Source organism: Numenius arquata, unplaced genomic scaffold (genome assembly GCF_964106895.1).
Source record: "Numenius arquata unplaced genomic scaffold, bNumArq3.hap1.1 HAP1_SCAFFOLD_1069, whole genome shotgun sequence".
Lineage (NCBI taxonomy): Eukaryota > Metazoa > Chordata > Aves > Charadriiformes > Scolopacidae > Numenius > Numenius arquata.
Genome location: NW_027414520.1, coordinates 1 through 14,268, shown reverse-complemented (window position 1 = coordinate 14,268; position 14,268 = coordinate 1). Strand labels below are relative to the sequence as shown.

General features: G+C 45.9%; 1 protein-coding gene across 1 annotated transcript; it reads right to left on the bottom strand.

The window, feature by feature from the left end:
- Positions 1–726: 726 nt before the first annotated feature.
- LOC141478051 (C-type lectin domain family 17, member A-like) lies at positions 727–11,203 on the bottom strand. Its single transcript, XM_074167188.1, is given in 11 exon segments — positions 727–862; positions 1,145–1,205; positions 1,208–1,250; positions 3,757–3,926; positions 4,096–4,215; positions 5,393–5,455; positions 7,160–7,285; positions 8,415–8,465; positions 8,599–8,718; positions 10,775–10,822; positions 11,131–11,203. Coding segments are annotated over 11 exon segments (1,011 nt in total).
- Positions 11,204–14,268: the final 3,065 nt, after the last annotated feature.

The window sequence follows — 14,268 nt, the reverse complement described above, 5'->3', positions numbered from 1 at the left end:
AGCGGTGATTTTTCCCAAAAAAAAGCCATGATTTTTCCCAAAAAAGTGGTGATTTTTCCCCAAAAAAGCGGTGAGTTTTACCAAAAAAGTGGTAGTTTTTTCTAAAAAGTGGTGATTTTTCCCAAAAAGTGGTGATTTTTCCCCCCAAAAGTGGTGATTTTTCCCAAAAAAGCAGTGATTTTTCCCCCAAAAAAGTGGTGATTTTTACCAAAAAAAGTGGTGATTTTTCCCAAAAAAGCAGTGATTTTTCCCAAAAAGTGGTGCTTTTTACCAAAAAAAAGCCATGATTTTTACCAAAAAGGTGGTGATTTTTTCTAAAAAGTGGTGATTTTTCCCAAAAAAGTGGTGATTTTTCCCCCAAAAAGTGCTTTTTCCCCAAAAAAAGCAGTCATTTTTCCCCAAAAAAGTGTTGATTTTTCCCAAAAAAGTGGTGATTTTTCCAAAAAAAGTGGTGATTTTTCCAAAAAAAGCGGTGATTTTTCAAAAAAAAAGTGGTGATTTTTCCCAAAAATCCCTTTTTTGGCCTCATTTTAGTTACGAGGGGGGGGGGCATCGTTGAATTTTTTGGGGGCGATTTATGGGAAAAGGGGGAACGTGGAATCTCCGGTTTTCCCCGAAACGGTGGGAATTTTCTCAGCGGGAAGTTGGAAAAATAGCTTTTTTGGGTTGTTTTTTTTTTTTTTTTTTTGGGTGAAAATCGCCCGGAATTGGGAAAAAAAAAAATACTCAGCAATTCCAGGATTTCTCACAAATCCAGCGGTTGGGGTGGGAACAGCGGGCGTCGCTCCAGATGCCTCCGGGGCCGATGCTCCCGCAATCCTTCTCCTCCCTCTCCCTGTTCTTCTTCCACGTGTCCCAGTAGCTGCAAAAAATGGGTGAAAATCAGCCGAAAACGGGCAAAAAGCGACAAAAAACCTCAAAAAGAGCCCCAAAACCGACAAAAATGCACTTTTTTTCACCGCCCCCCGCACCAAAACACCCTCAAACCTCCCCAAAATCCCCCCCACCCCCCATTTTTCCACCCTAAAACCTTTGGGATTCTGTCAAAATATCAAAAAATAACAATTTTGGGGTGGATTTCCCCTTTTTTTTATTTGGTTATCGTCGCTTTTTTTTTTTTTTCCCGTTTCTGGGGTTTTTTTACCTAAAATTGACCCGTTGGCCGTTGGTCCAGACCCACGTTCCTTCCACCAGTTCGTCTGTCGCCCCAACCAGTACGTCCCAGTCTGGATGTTCTCCATCAGGAAATTCTACCCCCCCCCCCAAAAAAAAAACAAACCCAAAATTTGGTGAATTTGAGTTAAAAAAAAAAGAAGGTTTTGGAGATCCTGCTCCAAACGTTTCCCTTCGGGAAATTCTACCCCAAAACCCACCAAAATTGGTTAAAATGCTCCCAAAATTAAGAATACCGATGGATTACGGAGCAAGTGGAGGATTTTGGGGTCAACCTGGCGATATCTGAGTGGGTTTTGGGGTAAAAAATGACTAATTTGGGTCTATGGAGGAAAAGGGCCCCAAAAAGGAGGTTTTTGGTTTTTACCGTTTTTAGCACTTTTTCCCCAAAACCAAGAAGCCGACGTCAACGGAACTCGGCTTGACCTTTGGAACTTCCCTCCGCCCTCAATATTTCTAGGTCAAATTGGCCAATTTTGGTGAATTTGAGTTAAAAAAAAGGTTGGTTTGGAGACCCTGCTCCCAACGTTTTCCTTCGGGAAATTCTACCCCAAAAACCACCAAAATTGGTTAAAAATTAGGTTTTTTCCTAAAACCAAGAAGCCAACGTCAACGGAACTCGGCTTGACCTTTGGAACTTCCCTCCGCCCTTAATATTTCTAGGTCAAATTGACCAATTTGGGTGAATTTGAGTTAAAAAAGGAGGGTTTTGGAAATCCTGCTCCCAACGTTTTCCTTCGGGAAACTCTACCCCAAAAAACACCAAAATTGGTTAAAAATTAGGTTTTTTCCTAAAACCAAGAAGCCAACGTCAACGGAACTCGGCTTGACCTTTGGAACTTCCCTCCGCCCTCAATATTTCTAGGTCAAATTGGCCAATTTTGGTGAATTTGAGTTTAAAAAAATAGGGTTTTGGAAATCCTGCTCCCAACGTTTTCCTTTGGGAAATTCTACCCCAAAAAACACCAAAATTGGTTAAAAATTAGGTTTTTGCCTAAAACCAAGAAGCCAACGTCAACGGAACTCGGCTTGACCTTTGGAACTTCCCTCCGCCCTCGATATTTCTAGGTCAAATTGGCCAATTTTGATGAATTTGAGTTAAAAAAGGAGGGTTTTGGAGCCCCTGCTCCCAATGTTTTCCTTTGGGAAATGCTACCCCCAAAAAACACCAAAATTGGTTAAAAAGTTCCCCAAAATTATAATTCTTGTCAATTACGGAGTGCCTGGAGGATTTTGGGGTCATCCCGGCGATGTATGAGCAGGTTTTTGGGGTAAATAATGACTAATTTGGGTCTGTGGAGGAAAAGGGGCCCAAAAAGGAGGTTTTTGAGGGTTTTTCATCATTTTTAGCACTTTTTCCCCAAAACCAAGAAGCCGACGTCAACGGAACTTGGCTTGACATTTGGAACTTCCCTCCGCCCTCAATATTTCTAGGTCAAATTGGCCAATTTTGGTGAATTTGAGTTAAAAAAAAGGTGGGTTTGGAGACCCTGCTCCCAATGTTTTCCTTTGGGAAATTCTCCCCCCAAAAAAACCCCAAATTGGTTAAAAATTAGGTTTTTTCCTAAAACCAGGAAGCCGACGTCAACGGAACTCGGCTTGACCTTTGGAACTTCCCTCCGCCCTCGATATTTCTAGGTCAAATTGGCCAATTTTGGTGAATTTGAGTTTAAAAAAATAGGGTTTTGGAAATCCTGCTCCCAACGTTTTCCTTTGGGAAATTCTACCCCAAAAAACACCAAAATTGGTTAAAAATTAGGTTTTTTCCTAAAACCAAGAAGCCAACGTCAACGGAACTCGGCTTGATCTTTGGAACTTCCCTCCACCCTCGATATTTCTAGGTCAAATTGGCCAATTGGTGAATTTGAGTTAAAAAAGGAGGGTTTTGGAAATCCTGCTCCCAATGTTTTCCTTCGGGAAACTCTACCCCAAAAAACACCAAAATTGGTTAAAAATTGGGTTTTTCCTTAGAACCAAGAAGCCGACGTCAACGGAACTTGGCTTGACCTTTGGAACTTCCCTCCGCCCTTAATATTTCTAGGTCAAATTGACCAATTTTGGTTAATTTGAGTTTAAAAAATAGGGTTTTGGAAATCCTGCTCCCAACGTTTTCCTTCGGGAAACTCTACCCCAAAAAACACCAAAATTGGTTAAAAATTGGGTTTTTCCTTAAAACCAAGAAGCCAACGTCAACGGAACTCGGCTTGACCTTTGGAACTTCCCTCCGCCCTCGATATTTCTAGGTCAAATTGGCCAATTTTGGTTAATTTGAGTTTAAAAAAATAGGGTTTTGGAAATCCTGCTCCCAACGTTTTCCTTTGGGAAATTCTACCCCAAAAAACACCAAAATTGGTTAAAAATTAGGTTTTTTCCTAAAACCAAGAAGCCAACGTCAACGGAACTCGGCTTGATCTTTGGAACTTCCCTCCGCCCTCAATATTTCTAGGTCAAATTGGGCAATTTGGGTGAATTTGAGTTAAAAAAGGAGGGGTTTGGAGATGCCGTGTTGGCCCCCAGGGGAATTTTTTTCCCGAAAACGGGTATTTTTAGAGCTGGGAAAATGGTGGGTTTTGGGCGACCGACCTGTTCGGGCTCGGAGTCGACGATGAGGAGGTGGGCGCCCAGGTCGGCGCAGGTTTCCCGCGCTTCCGCCCAGGGAGCCGTCTCCGCCGAGAAGAAATAACAGCTTTTCTCGAAAATTTTCCAGCCGGCCGAGCATCTCCTCTCGTCCGCCACCGACCTACAAATCAGCCCTGAAACGCCCCAAAAAAAAACCCCCAAATTGACTTTTTTCCCCCAACATCCCCCCCCCTCCCAGCGCTTTCCTCAAAAGGCGACGCTCCGAATGGGCGAAAATCGCCCAAATTTCCCGTCGCCGCCGGCGGAAAAGGGACGTAGGGGTTAAAATTACGGTTTTTTGACGCCGAGTTGACAAAAATCGGCGTTTTTTTACCGCCATATCCTGCAAGTCTTGGTAATATTGGTGCATCCCGCTCCGCAGCCGCGTCTGCTGCCGCCGCATCTCCCCCAGCTCCCGCCAAACTGAGGGGGGGGGGGGAGGAAAGCACAAAAAAAACCATCAAAAATGCTTCGTTTTACCCAAATCTTTGTTTTTTCGCAGCCCGGAATTTATTGTTTTTGCACACCCGGAAACGGCAGGTTTCTGCCAAAAATTTCCAACGTCGCCACATGGGTTTGGTTTTTTTTTTCTCCCTTCAATGACGCTTTCCCCAAATCACCCAAATTTTCCTTGAATTTATCACCCCTTTGGCAGAAATTAAGGATTTTTCCCAAAATATTTGATTTTTGCCGAATTTTCATCCTTCATTTAATTAATCGACTGTTTGGCAGAAATTAAGGATTTTTCCCAAAATATTTGATTTTTAATAGGATTTTTTACAGGATTTTCATCCTTCGTTTAATTAATCGCCCGTTTGGTAAAAATTAAGGATTTTTCCCAAAATATTTGAATTTTAATAGGATTTTTTACAGGATTTTCATCCTTCCTTTAATTAATCACCCGTTTGGTAAAAATTAAGGATTTTTCCCAAAATATTTGAATTTTAATAGGATTTTCATCCTTCGTTTAATTAATCACCCGTTTGGTAAAAATAAAGGATTTTTCCCAAAATATTTGAATTTTAATAGGATTTTTTACAGGATTTTCATCCTTTGTTTAATTAATCACCCGTTCGGCAGAAATTAAGGATTTTTCCCAAAATATTTGATTTTTGCCTGATTTTTTACAGGATTTTCATCCTTCGTTTAATTAATCACCTGTTTGGTAAAAATTAAGGATTTTTCCCAAAATATATGATTTTTAATAGGATTTTTTATAGGATTTTTATCCTTCATTTAATTAATCACCCGTTTGACAGAAATGAAGGATTTTTCCCAAAATGTTTGATTTTTGCCAGATTTTTTATAGGATTTTCATCCTTCCTTTAATTAATCACCCTTTTGGCAGAAATTAAGGATTTTTCCCAGAATGTTTGATTTTTATTAGGATTTTTTATAGGATTTTCATCCTTCGTTTGATTAATCACCCGTTTGGCAGAAATTCAGGATTTATTTAATTGTTGATTTTTGGAGCAGAATCAGGAGCCGCTCAAAAAAAAAAAAATCCCCCAAAATTCCATTTTTCCCTAATTTACACCAAACGGGCAAAAAACGGCGCCGGAAAAAAGCCAAACGTCCCCAAAACCCCCCGAGAACTCACCGCTTTCTTCATATTCCGAGTAGTTCGACCTCAAAAGCTTCAATTCCTCCAGAATTTCCATTTCTGAAAGGGAAAATGAACAAAAAGCCTGAATTTTCCCAATTTCTGGGTTTTTTTTTAGGGAGAGCGGGAGATTCTGGAGGGGAAATTTGGAGCTAAAACCCCCAAAAATTCAAATTCCCGCGCAGAATTAAAACCCCAAATTCCAATTTCCTCACGGAATTAAATCCAAACCCAAATTCCACATGGAATTAAAATCGAATTCCAATTCAAACGTGGAATTCAAACCCCAAACTCAAATTCCCGCACGGAATTAAAATCAAATTCGAATTCAAATGTGGAATTCAAACCCCAAATTCAAATTCCTGGGTGGAATTAAATCCAAATTCAAGTTTCCACATGGAATTCCGTCACCAAATTCAAATTCAAACGCAAAATTAAATCCAAATTAAAAGTTCCAGCCTAGAATTAAATCCAAATTCAAATTAAAACGTGGAATTAAGACTCCAAATTCAAATTCCTGCCTGGAATTCAAACCAAATTCAAATTCAAATGTGGAATTAAATCCAAATTTAAATTAAAATGTGGAATTAAATCCCCAAATTCAAATTCCTGCCTGGATTTAAAGACAAATTCAAATTCCCGCATGGAATTAAAATGAAATTCAAATTCCCACATGGAATTAAATCCCCAAATTCAAACTCCTGCCTGAAATTAAATCCAAATTCAAATTCAAATGTGGAATTAAAACCCCAAATTCATATTCCCGCCTGGAATTAAAACCAAATTCAAAATCAAATGTGGAATTAAATCTCCAATTTCAAATTCCTGGGTGGAATGAAATCCAAATTCAAATTCAAATGTGGAATTAAAGCCCAAATTTAAATTCCAGCATGGAATTAAATCCCCAAATTCAAATTCCTGCCTGGAATTAAATCCAAATTTAAATTAAAACATGGAATTAAAACCCCAAATTCAAATTCCCATGTCGAATTCAAACCAAATTCAAATTCCTGCCTGGAATTAAAATGAAATTCAAATTCCCACGTGGAATTAAATCCCCAAATTCAAATTCAAACATGGAATTAAAAGCAAATTCAAATTCGAACGGGGAATTAAATCCCCAAATTCAAATTCCTGCCTGAAATTAAATCCAAATTCAAATTCAAATGTGGAATTAAAACCCCAAATTCATATTCCCGCCTGGAATTAAAACCAAATTCAAATTCAAATGTGGAATTAAATCTCCAATTTCAAATTCCTGGGTGGAATGAAATCCAAATTCAAATTCAAATGTGGAATTAAAGCCCAAATTTAAATTCCAGCATGGAATTAAATCCCCAAATTCAAATTCCTGCCTGAAATTAAATCCAAATTCAAATTCAAATGTGGAATTAAACCCCCAAATTCATATTCCCGCCTGGAATTAAAACCAAATTCAAATTCAAATGTGGAATTAAATCTCCAATTTCAAATTCCTGGGTGGAATGAAATCCAAATTTAAATTCAAATGTGAAATTAAATCCCCAAATTCAAATTCAAACGTGGAATTAAAAGCAAATTCAAATTTGAACGGGGAATTAAATCCCCAAATTCAAATTCCTGGGTAGAATTAAAACCAAATTGAAATTAAAACGTGGAATTAAACCCCCAAATTCAAATTCCCGCCTGAAATTCAACATTTCGTTTTTAACCTTGAAAATGCGCTTTTTTTTTTTTGGAGACTGTTTTCACCAAACCCCCCGTTTCCCAGCCCGAAAGACTCACGCTTGAGCAGGGCCACCGTGAGGAGCAGGACCCAGGCCACCCCGCTCAGGGCCACCAGGACGTAGAGAGGGGCCACCGATGGCCCCCGGCCACCCCCGGCCTTGGCACCCTCCGGCGCCGCGTCACCTGGGGGGGGGGAAGAGAAATTGGGGTGAAAAACCTACTTTTTGGGTCCCATGTCTCCAAGGGTCACGGTGTGGGGATGGGGGGGGGGAGAGAAATTGGGGTGAAAAACCTACTTTTTTGGTCTGATGCCTCCAAGGGGTAAAGTGGGGGGATGGGGGGGGTAAAAATTGGGGTGAAAAAGCTCATTTTTGGGTCTGGATGAGTCGGAGGGGTAAAAGGGGAGGGGGCACCGGGGTGGGGGGGGGGAAGTAAAAATTGGGGTGAAAAAGCTCATTTTTGGGTCTGGATGAGTCGGAGGGGTAAAAGGGGAGGGGGCACCGGGGTGGGGGGGGGGAAGTAAAAATTGGGGTGAAAAAGCTCATTTTTGGGTCTGGATGAGTCGGAGGGGTAAAAGGGGAGGGGGCACCGGGGTGGGGGGGGGGAAGTAAAAATTGGGGTGAAAAAGCTCATTTTTGGGTCTGGATGAGTCGGAGGGGTAAAAGGGGAGGGGGCACCGGGGTGGGGGGGGGGAAGTAAAAATTGGGGTGAAAAAGCTCATTTTTGGGTCTGGATGAGTCAGAGGGGTAAAAGGGGAGGGGGCACCAGGGGGGGGAAGTAAAAATTGGGGTGAAAAAGCTCATTTTTGGGTCTGGATGAGTCCAAGGGGTAAAAGGGGAGGGGGCACCGGGGTGGGGGGGGAAGTAAAAATTGGGGTGAAAAAGCTCATTTTTGGGTCTGGATGAGTCGGAGGGGTAAAAGGGGAGGGGGCACCGGGGGGGGGGAAGTAAAAATTGGGGTGAAAAAGCTCATTTTTGGGTCTGGATGAGTCCAAGGGGTAAAAGGGGAGGGGGCACCGGGGTGGGGGGGGGAAGTAAAAATTGGGGTGAAAAAGCTCATTTTTGGGTGTGGATGAGTCCAAGGGGTAAAAGGGGAGGGGGCACCGGGGTGGGGGGGGGAAGTAAAAATTGGGGTGAAAAAGCTCATTTTTGGGTGTGGATGAGTCCAAGGGGTAAAAGGGGAGGGGGCACCGGGGTGGGGGGGGGAAGTAAAAATTGGGGTGAAAAAGCTCATTTTTGGGTCTGGATGAGTCGGACGGGTAACGGTGGGGGGCTGGGGGGGTGGGAAGAGCAAAATTGGGGTGAAAACTCACCTTTTTGGGACGGGTTCGGAGAGGCCGGTTTTCCCGCCAAAATGTAAACTCCTGGAAAAGGAGGAGGGGGGGGGGGAGGGAAAAATGCCCCAGGGGGGGGTGGGTGGGTGGGATTTTTTTGGGGTATTTTGACCCAAAAATCTGCCCCATGGGGGGTCGGGGCGGGGGGGGGAGGGGATTGTACCTGCGGTCCCTTTGTCCCCCCGGGGCGGGGGGGGGCCGGCGGTGGCCGGGGGCTGGTGGCCCAACTCCGACCCCGAGAGGGAGACGTCGTCGTAATCGGCCTCGAAGCTGTCGGGGGAGGCTGCCAAAATGGGGGAAAACCAAGGCTTTTTAGGCAATTTTGAACCCAACGCACCCCCCCCCACCACCACCACCCCCCCCCCCACCTCCCCTCATTCCACCCAAAAAAAAAAAAAAACCCCAAAAATGGCATTTTTCGTCCCGCTTCGTTCCGGCCCCAAAAAAGGGGGGGTTCACCTTTTTTTGGGTTTTGGGGTTTTTTTTCTCATTATATATTAATTTTACCTTTTTTTTAGAGTTTTATATTGATTTTTTTTACCATTTTTTTAGTTTTATACTGATTTTACCATTTTTTGTGAGTCTCATATCGATTTTTACCACTTTTTCTGAGTTTTATATCGATTTTTGCCATTTTTTGTCAGTTTTATATCGATTTTTGCCATTTTTTGTCAGTTTTATATCGATTTTTGCCATTTTTTGTCAGTTTTATATCGATTTTTTACCATTTTTTGTGAGATTTATATATCGATTTTTGCCATTTTTTTCTGTTTTATATTCATTTTACCATTTTTTTTAGTTTTATATTCCTTTTTCTACCATTTTTTGTGAATTTTATATTAATTTTACCTTTTTTTGTGAGTTTTCTATTGATTTCTTACCCTTTTTTTAGAGTTTTATATTGACTTTTTTATCATTTTTTGTCAGTTTTATATTGATTTTACCATTTTTTGTGATTTTCATATTGATTTTTGCCATTTTTTGTGAGTTCTATATTAATTTTACCATTTTTTTAGAGTTTTATATTGATTCTTTTACCATTTCTTAAGTTTTATATTGATTTTTTACCATTTTTTGGAGTTTTATATTGATTTTACCATTTTTTGTGAGTTTTATATTGATTTTTGCCTTTTTTTGAGTTTTATGAGGATTTTTAGAGGCGGGTGCTCCCCTCGGCTCCAAATCTGGGGCGATTCGGCCCAAAATTGGAAGCGTTTTCGCGGCGGGAGGGGAGGAATTTGGGGCAAAAAAGGGGAAAAAGCCGTCTCCGAGGGAGAAAATCCCCCTCGTTTTCCCCCAAAAAAGGGAGGATTTTGGGGCGATTTGGGGGGTTTTTGGGGTCGTGCGCGACGGGAGGAAGGAAATTTGGGGAGAAACGCCCCGTTTGAGCGATTGAGCTGCGAAATAAAAGCCAGTTCTCCTTTCGGGCTACTAAAAAAAAAGGCTAAAAAAGGCCAAAAAAAAGGCTAAAATTGGTAAAAAAACAGTTAAAAAAGGTAAAAAACAGTTAAAAAAGGTAAAAAAAGGTTAAAAAGGGTAATAAAAAGGCTAAAAAAACATAAAAAAGGGTTAAAAAGGTTAAAAAAAGGTTAAAAAAAGGCCTAAAAGGGAAAAAAAAGGCTAAAAAAAGTAATAAAAGGGCTAAAAAAATGAAGAAAAGGCTAAAAGAGGCAAAAAAGGCTAAAATAGGTTTAAAAAGGCTAAAAAAGGTTTAAAAACGCTAAAAAAAGGTTAAAGAATGCTAGAAAAAGGTAAAAAATGGGCTAAAAAGGTAATAAAGGCCTAAAAAAGGTCAAAAATGGGCTAAAAAAGGTAGAATGGCTAAAAAAGGTAAAAAAAGGCTAAAAAAAGTAAAAAAGGCTAAAAAAAGTAAGAAAAAAAAAGACCAAAAAAGGTTTAAAAAAAGGCTAAAAAAGATAAAAATGGCTAAAAAAAGGTTTTAAAGTGGCAAAAACCGGTAAAAAAAGGCTTCAAAAGTTTAAAAAAAGGCTGAAAAAGGTAAAAGACGGGCTAGAAAAGGTAAAAAATGGCTAAAAAATGGTAAAAAAAAAGCTTTAAATGGTAAAAAATGGCTAAAAAAGTTAAAAAAGGGTAAAAAATAGGTAAAAAAAGGTAAAAAATGGCAAAAAAAGGTAAAAAATGGCAAAAAAAGGTAAAAAATGGCTAAAAAAGTAAAAAATGGCCAAAAAAAGGGTTTAAAAAGGCCTAAAAAAAGGTTTAAAAAAAGCTAAAAAAGGTTTAAAAAAAGCTAAAAAAGGTTAAAAAGGGCTGAAAGGGTAAAAAAAAAGCTAAAAAAGGCAAAAATGGCTAAAATTGATTTAAAAAAAAGGCAATTTTACCGGGTCTGAAGTCCTCCCCCGGCGTTTTCCCAGCGACGGAGTAAATTCCTGCCGAAAAAAAAAAAAAAACCCAAAGGAAAAAACCCCCGATGAGGAAAAAGGAGGGAAAATCCCCCCAAAATCTCCTCGGAATCCCGGCGGCCCCGGCGTCGAGTTTCCACCTAAAATTGGGGAGAAACCTGGAGATTTTGGGAGGGGGGGGGGGGGGTGTTTCAGGGTGAAATAGGCCCCGTTTCACGCCGAGTCCCGTTCCCCCCCCCCCCCCCCCCTACATCCCCCCCCCCCCCGAAGGGTTTTAACGCCGCGGAAGGAGCGAAAACACCCGAAAAAGGAGGAAATCACCCCAAAATTTTTACCTGCTTGTCTCACCAGGCGTTTTGGGGGGGCCGGGGGGCCCAACCAGTTGCCGTAAGTCTCCTGCCGGGCCATGCTCGCCCCCCCCGGGGGGGCCAGTAGCCAGGCAGTGCCTCGGCCGAGCGTCCCGCTGCCCCCCCGCCCCCCCCCAGCCACGACACCCCCTTTTTGCCGGCGCTCGGGCCCCCCCCCTTCCCCCCCTTCCCCCCCACCCCCCGCGGGGTTTCGGTTCCCTCTCGGGGGGGCGGGGGGGGGGGGGGGGTGACGTGCAAATGGGGCGGCGAAACGAGGGGGGGGGAGCGAGGGGGGGGGGGAGCGAGGGGGGGGGGGACGGACCCGAGCTCATCCCCCGGCGGAAAAATGAGCCAAAAAGCCCGATTTGGGGGGGGGGGGGGATGGGGTGAATTCGGGGCGCGGGGGGGGGAAGGGTTGGGGGGGGGAGGGGGGGGGGGGGTGAGGCCAAAGGTCCCCATGGGGATTTGGGAGCGTGGGAATTTTCCTGCGGGAATTTGGGGGCGTGGGAATATTCGGGCGTGGGAATTTTCCCGCGAGAATTTCGGGGCGTGGGAATTTTCCCAGTAGGAATTTTCCGGTGGGAATATAGGACGTGGGAATCTTGGGGGCGGGAATTTTCCCGGTAGGAATTTGCCCGCGGGGATTTTTCAGGGCGTGGGAATTTAGGGCGTGGGAATATTCAGGTGTGGGAATTTTCCCGTGGGAATTTCAGGCTATGGGAATTTTCCCCACGAGAATTTAGGGCATGGGAATTTTCCCCGCAGGAATTTTCCCGTGGGAATTTCAGGGCGTGGGAATTTTCCCAGTAGGAATTTTCCCATGGGAATGTAGGCCGTGAGGATTTTCCTGGTAGGAATTTTCCCATGGGGATTTTTCGGGCGTGGGAATTTAGGGCGCGGGAAATTCGGGCGTGGGAATTTTCCTGCAGGAATTTCAGGGCGTGGGAATTTAGGGCATGGGAATTTTTGGGGGCGGGAATTTTCCCCACGGGAATTTTAAGGTGTGGGAACATTCCCATGGGAACGCAGGGCGGGGGAATCTTCCTGCAGGAGTTTTCCCACGGGAATTTTCAGGCGCAGGAATTTCAGGGCGCGGGAATTTTCCTGGTGGGAATTTTCCCCATGGGAATTTCAGGGCGTGGCATTTTCAGGGCACGGGAATTTTTCTGTGGGAATTTTCGGCGTGGGAATTTGGGGGGGGGGAATTTTCCTCTAGGAATTTTCGGGCGTGGCAATTTTCCCGCGGGATTTTTAGGGGCGTGGCGATTTTCGGGCGTGGCAATTTCCGGGGCGTGGCAATTTTCCCGTGGGATTTTTTTTGGGGGGGGGGGGGAGGGGGGGGAATTTGAGGAATTTGTCGGGGTTTTTTTTTTAAAGGATTTTAGATGAAAAAGGCGGCCAAAAAAACACCCCAAAAAATCCCAAATCTGGGCGGGGAGGGGGTGGGGAAGGGGAAATGCAAAAGCGGCGTCGCGCTCGGGCACCCCCGGGGGGGGGGGGGCGGGGGGGGGGGGGAATTTGCATAAAACACCTCCCCCGCCCCCCCCCCCACCCCAAAAAAATAAATACCACTTTTCACGCCTCGTTTTCACTGCTCTCTCTTCCCTTTTTCGGTGGCTTTTTAACCCAAACCGTGGGAAATAAAAATAAGGTTGCCCCACCCCTCCCCCCACCCACACCCACCCACACCCCATCCCCCCACCCGTCTCCGGGGGCCCCAGGAGCCCCCAGTGTCCCCACCCCTGGGTCCTTATTGTCCCCACCCCTGGATCCCCGTGGGGACCCCGACACCCCATCCCTGGGAACCCAGGACCCCCCAATGTCCCCAACCCACAGGGGACCCCGGCACCCCATCTCTGGGGACACCAGGAGCCCCCAATGTCCCCATCCCTGGGGTCCTTATTGTCCCCATCCCTGGGGACCCCAGGAGCCCCCCAGTGTCCCCACCCCTGGACCCCTGTGGGACAAGAGACACCAGGACCCCCCCAATGTCCCCATCCCTGGACCCCTGTGGGATTGGGGATCCCAACACCCCATCCCTGGGGACCTCAGGACCCCCCAGTGTCCCCATCCCTAGGGTCCTTATTGTCCCCATCCCTGGTGGCCCACAGGAGCCCCCGATGTCCCCACCCCTGGGCCCCTGTGGGACGGGGGACCCCAGGACACCCCATCCCTGGGGACCCCAGGACCTCCCAGTGTCCCCATCCCTGTGGTCCTTATTGTCCCCATCCCTGGTGGCCCAGGGGCCCCCCCAGTGTCCCCAGCCCTGGGCCCTCTGTGGGATGGGGGACCCCAACGCCCCCTCCCTGGGGACCCCAGGAGCCCCCAGTGTCTCCATCCACAGGGGACCCCAACAGCCCAATTCTGGAGACCCCAGGAGCCCCCAATGTCCCCATCCCTGGGCCCCTGTGGGACGGGGGACCCCAGGACACCCCATCCCTGGGGGACCCCCAGGACCCCCCAGTGTCCCCATCCCTAGGGTCCTTATTGTCCCCATCCCCTGGTGGCCCCAGGAGCCCCCGATGTCCCCACCCCTGGGCCCTGTGGGATGGGGGACCCCAGGACACCCCATCCCTGGGGACCCCAGGAGCCCCCAATGTCCCCCATCCCTGGGCCCCTGTGGGATTGGGGATCCCAACACCCCATCCCTGGGGACCCCAGGACGCCCCAGTGTCCCCATCCCACAGGGGAACCCTGACACCCCATCCCTGGGGACCCCAGGACCTCCCAGTGTCCCCATCCCTGTGGTCCTTATTGTCCCCATCCCTGGTGGCCCCAGGGGCCCCCCAGTGTCCCCAGCCCTGGGCCTCTGTGGGACGGGGGACCCCGACACCCCCTCCCTGAGGAACTGGGGACCCCCATGGCTGCCATACCCAGGTCCCTGAGGGAAGGAAGGACCCCCTCGTCACCCCCAATACCCCCCCTCTTTGGGTAACTGGGGTCCCCCAAGCCCAGTCCCTCTCACCCTGGCGCCTTCCCTGAGGTAAATGAGGGTGATTCCAGCCCGGAGCCCCTCACCACAGCGCTGCCAGCCGCTACTCGACGCCCCATAGGTGGAGGAGCCTGCCTATCATTCCCCGTCAGCCAATAAAAGCCGAGAATTTCCCCAGGAAGGCGGGATCATCC